At 37.1% G+C, this 2068-nt stretch overlaps 1 protein-coding gene across 1 annotated transcript; it reads left to right on the top strand.

The window, feature by feature from the left end:
* The first annotated feature begins 415 nt into the window (after window positions 1–415).
* LOC139190084 (secreted RxLR effector protein 161-like) lies at window positions 416–925 on the top strand. The gene has a single exon (XM_070809817.1). It carries the CDS (start codon window positions 416–418, stop codon window positions 923–925), a length of 510 nt encoding a protein of 169 aa, XP_070665918.1.
* The last annotated feature ends 1143 nt before the right edge of the window (window positions 926–2068 follow it).

The following is a 2068-nucleotide window of genomic DNA, read 5'->3' as shown; positions in this document are numbered from 1 at the left end:
GCAACCTTGTATGTTAAAACAAGGGAGGATTCAAGTATCATTATTGTCTCCTTATATGTAGATGATATTGTATACATTGATAACAGTCCACAAATGCTTGAAGAGTTTAAAGATGACATAATGAAACATTATGAGATACCATTTCCTTAGAATATGAGTACTACAAAATAAGAAAAACATTTTCATACACTAAAAGAAGTATGCACAGAAGCTGATTAAGAAGTTTGGGTTAAAAGACTGCAAATCTGTTGCCACTCCACTTGCAGTGAATAAAAAATTGAGTAAGGTTGATGGTAATGAGGGAGAATACAGACAGCTTATGGGGGGTTTACTTTATTTGATAGCAACCAAACCTGATGTAATGTTTGTAGCCAGCTTATTAGCAAAGCTCATGCATAATCCCACCAAGAAACACATGGAAACATTAAAGAGGGTGTTGAGATACATTCAAGGAACAATTGACTTTGGAATTGTCTTTGAAAAAGGGAAGGCCACTACTATAATTAGTTACTATGATAGTGATTGGGATGGAAGTAAGGATGATCTGAGGAGTACTTCAGGGTATGCATTTTCACTAGGATCTGGTGTGTTCTCATGGGCATCAATCAACCAAAGCACTATGGCACTGTCCATTGCAGAAACAGAATATGTAAGTGCTACAGAAGCTACCTTTCAAGGAAAATGGCTGAGATTTGTACTTGAAGATTTTGGAGAAGAACAATTGAAGGGAACTCATATTATGTGTGATAATACATCAACCATTGCTATGGCAAAGAATCATATTCATCATCAAAAGACAAGACACATCAGCAGAAAATTTCATTTCATCCGAGAAGCAATTCAAGCCAAAGAGATTGAACTAGTGTATTGGAAGACTAAGGAGCAAATTGCAGACATTCTTACTAAAGCTTTGCCTAAAGATTGATTTGTCTACCTAAGGGAGGTTTTGAGAGTTAAATAAACTAAAGGGTTAGAGGGGAGTGTTAGTGTGTAACCCTTTAGTCGAAACTTTGAGCCAAAGAAACAATTCAAATGCTTTGTTTAATAATTGTTTTCATTTTAAATCTGAGCCATTGGATTATAGTCTATATGGCTGCTCTCACTTGTATCTAGCTTAAGTGGTAGATTATAACAAGTGGCATCATCTCATAGGGTGATGACAATTAAGGGCTGAGATTTGTTTTGGTTTGATGAGTGAATAATCTCCCTTCCTCTTCCATGTATAACAGTAACAACCTCACATGTTTATTGTGAGGAATCTCGAATTCACCTCTTCCATGTATAACAGTAACAACCTCACATGTTTATTGTGAGGAATCTCGAATTCAATAATCATCATTCTCTCTGTCATTCTCTGGAACTTTTCCATATTTGTATCAAGCGTCCATTGAAGTATATATAATACACACACACACACACACACACACACACACACACAAACAAACTTCACTTGTGGCCATTGGTTTATTAGTGGCCGAAACCAACCTGTTCGCATCATTTGGCCGTGCCTTATGGTGTCTTTCCTGCATTTTGGCCATTCTGTTTATTGTCCACAATGCGATTCCATGTCATTAACCCTTTCATTTGCAAGATTGTTGGCAACACCATAGCCGACGCTAATTGATCATGGTATTCTCACGGAATTTAATTGTGTTGGGGCTTTCTAGATTTGAAACCAATTTAGTAGCAGCAGCTGAGGCTCTATATCCCTTATGTTATCCGTCAATGCCTCTGCACTATCTACAGTCCAAGCATTTGCGTTCGTCCGAGCTTGATTGGGTAAGTTGTTAGCTTCCCAAAACAGCTTCTTGGTACTGTGGACTTGATTGAAAAAATGAACCTAAAAATTAAACAAGTAGGAGTAGTTTCTGTAGGACTTAACTCCATATACTTAACTGAAAGACCTAATCACTATCATGAAAGCATTAGAGTGATACTTGAGGAAGACATGGTTGGTTGCACAAAGAATCCTTTTACTCACTCAAGACCTTTATATTCTTATGGTGATAGAACCCTATGTTCGCAGAATCTATTCTTGGTGAGCAGGGAACTCCTATATATAAAGAAA

Source organism: Malus domestica, chromosome 12 (genome assembly GCF_042453785.1).
Source record: "Malus domestica chromosome 12, GDT2T_hap1".
Taxonomy (NCBI): Eukaryota; Viridiplantae; Streptophyta; class Magnoliopsida; order Rosales; family Rosaceae; genus Malus; species Malus domestica.
This window is presented reverse-complemented; position numbering and strand designations above follow the sequence as displayed.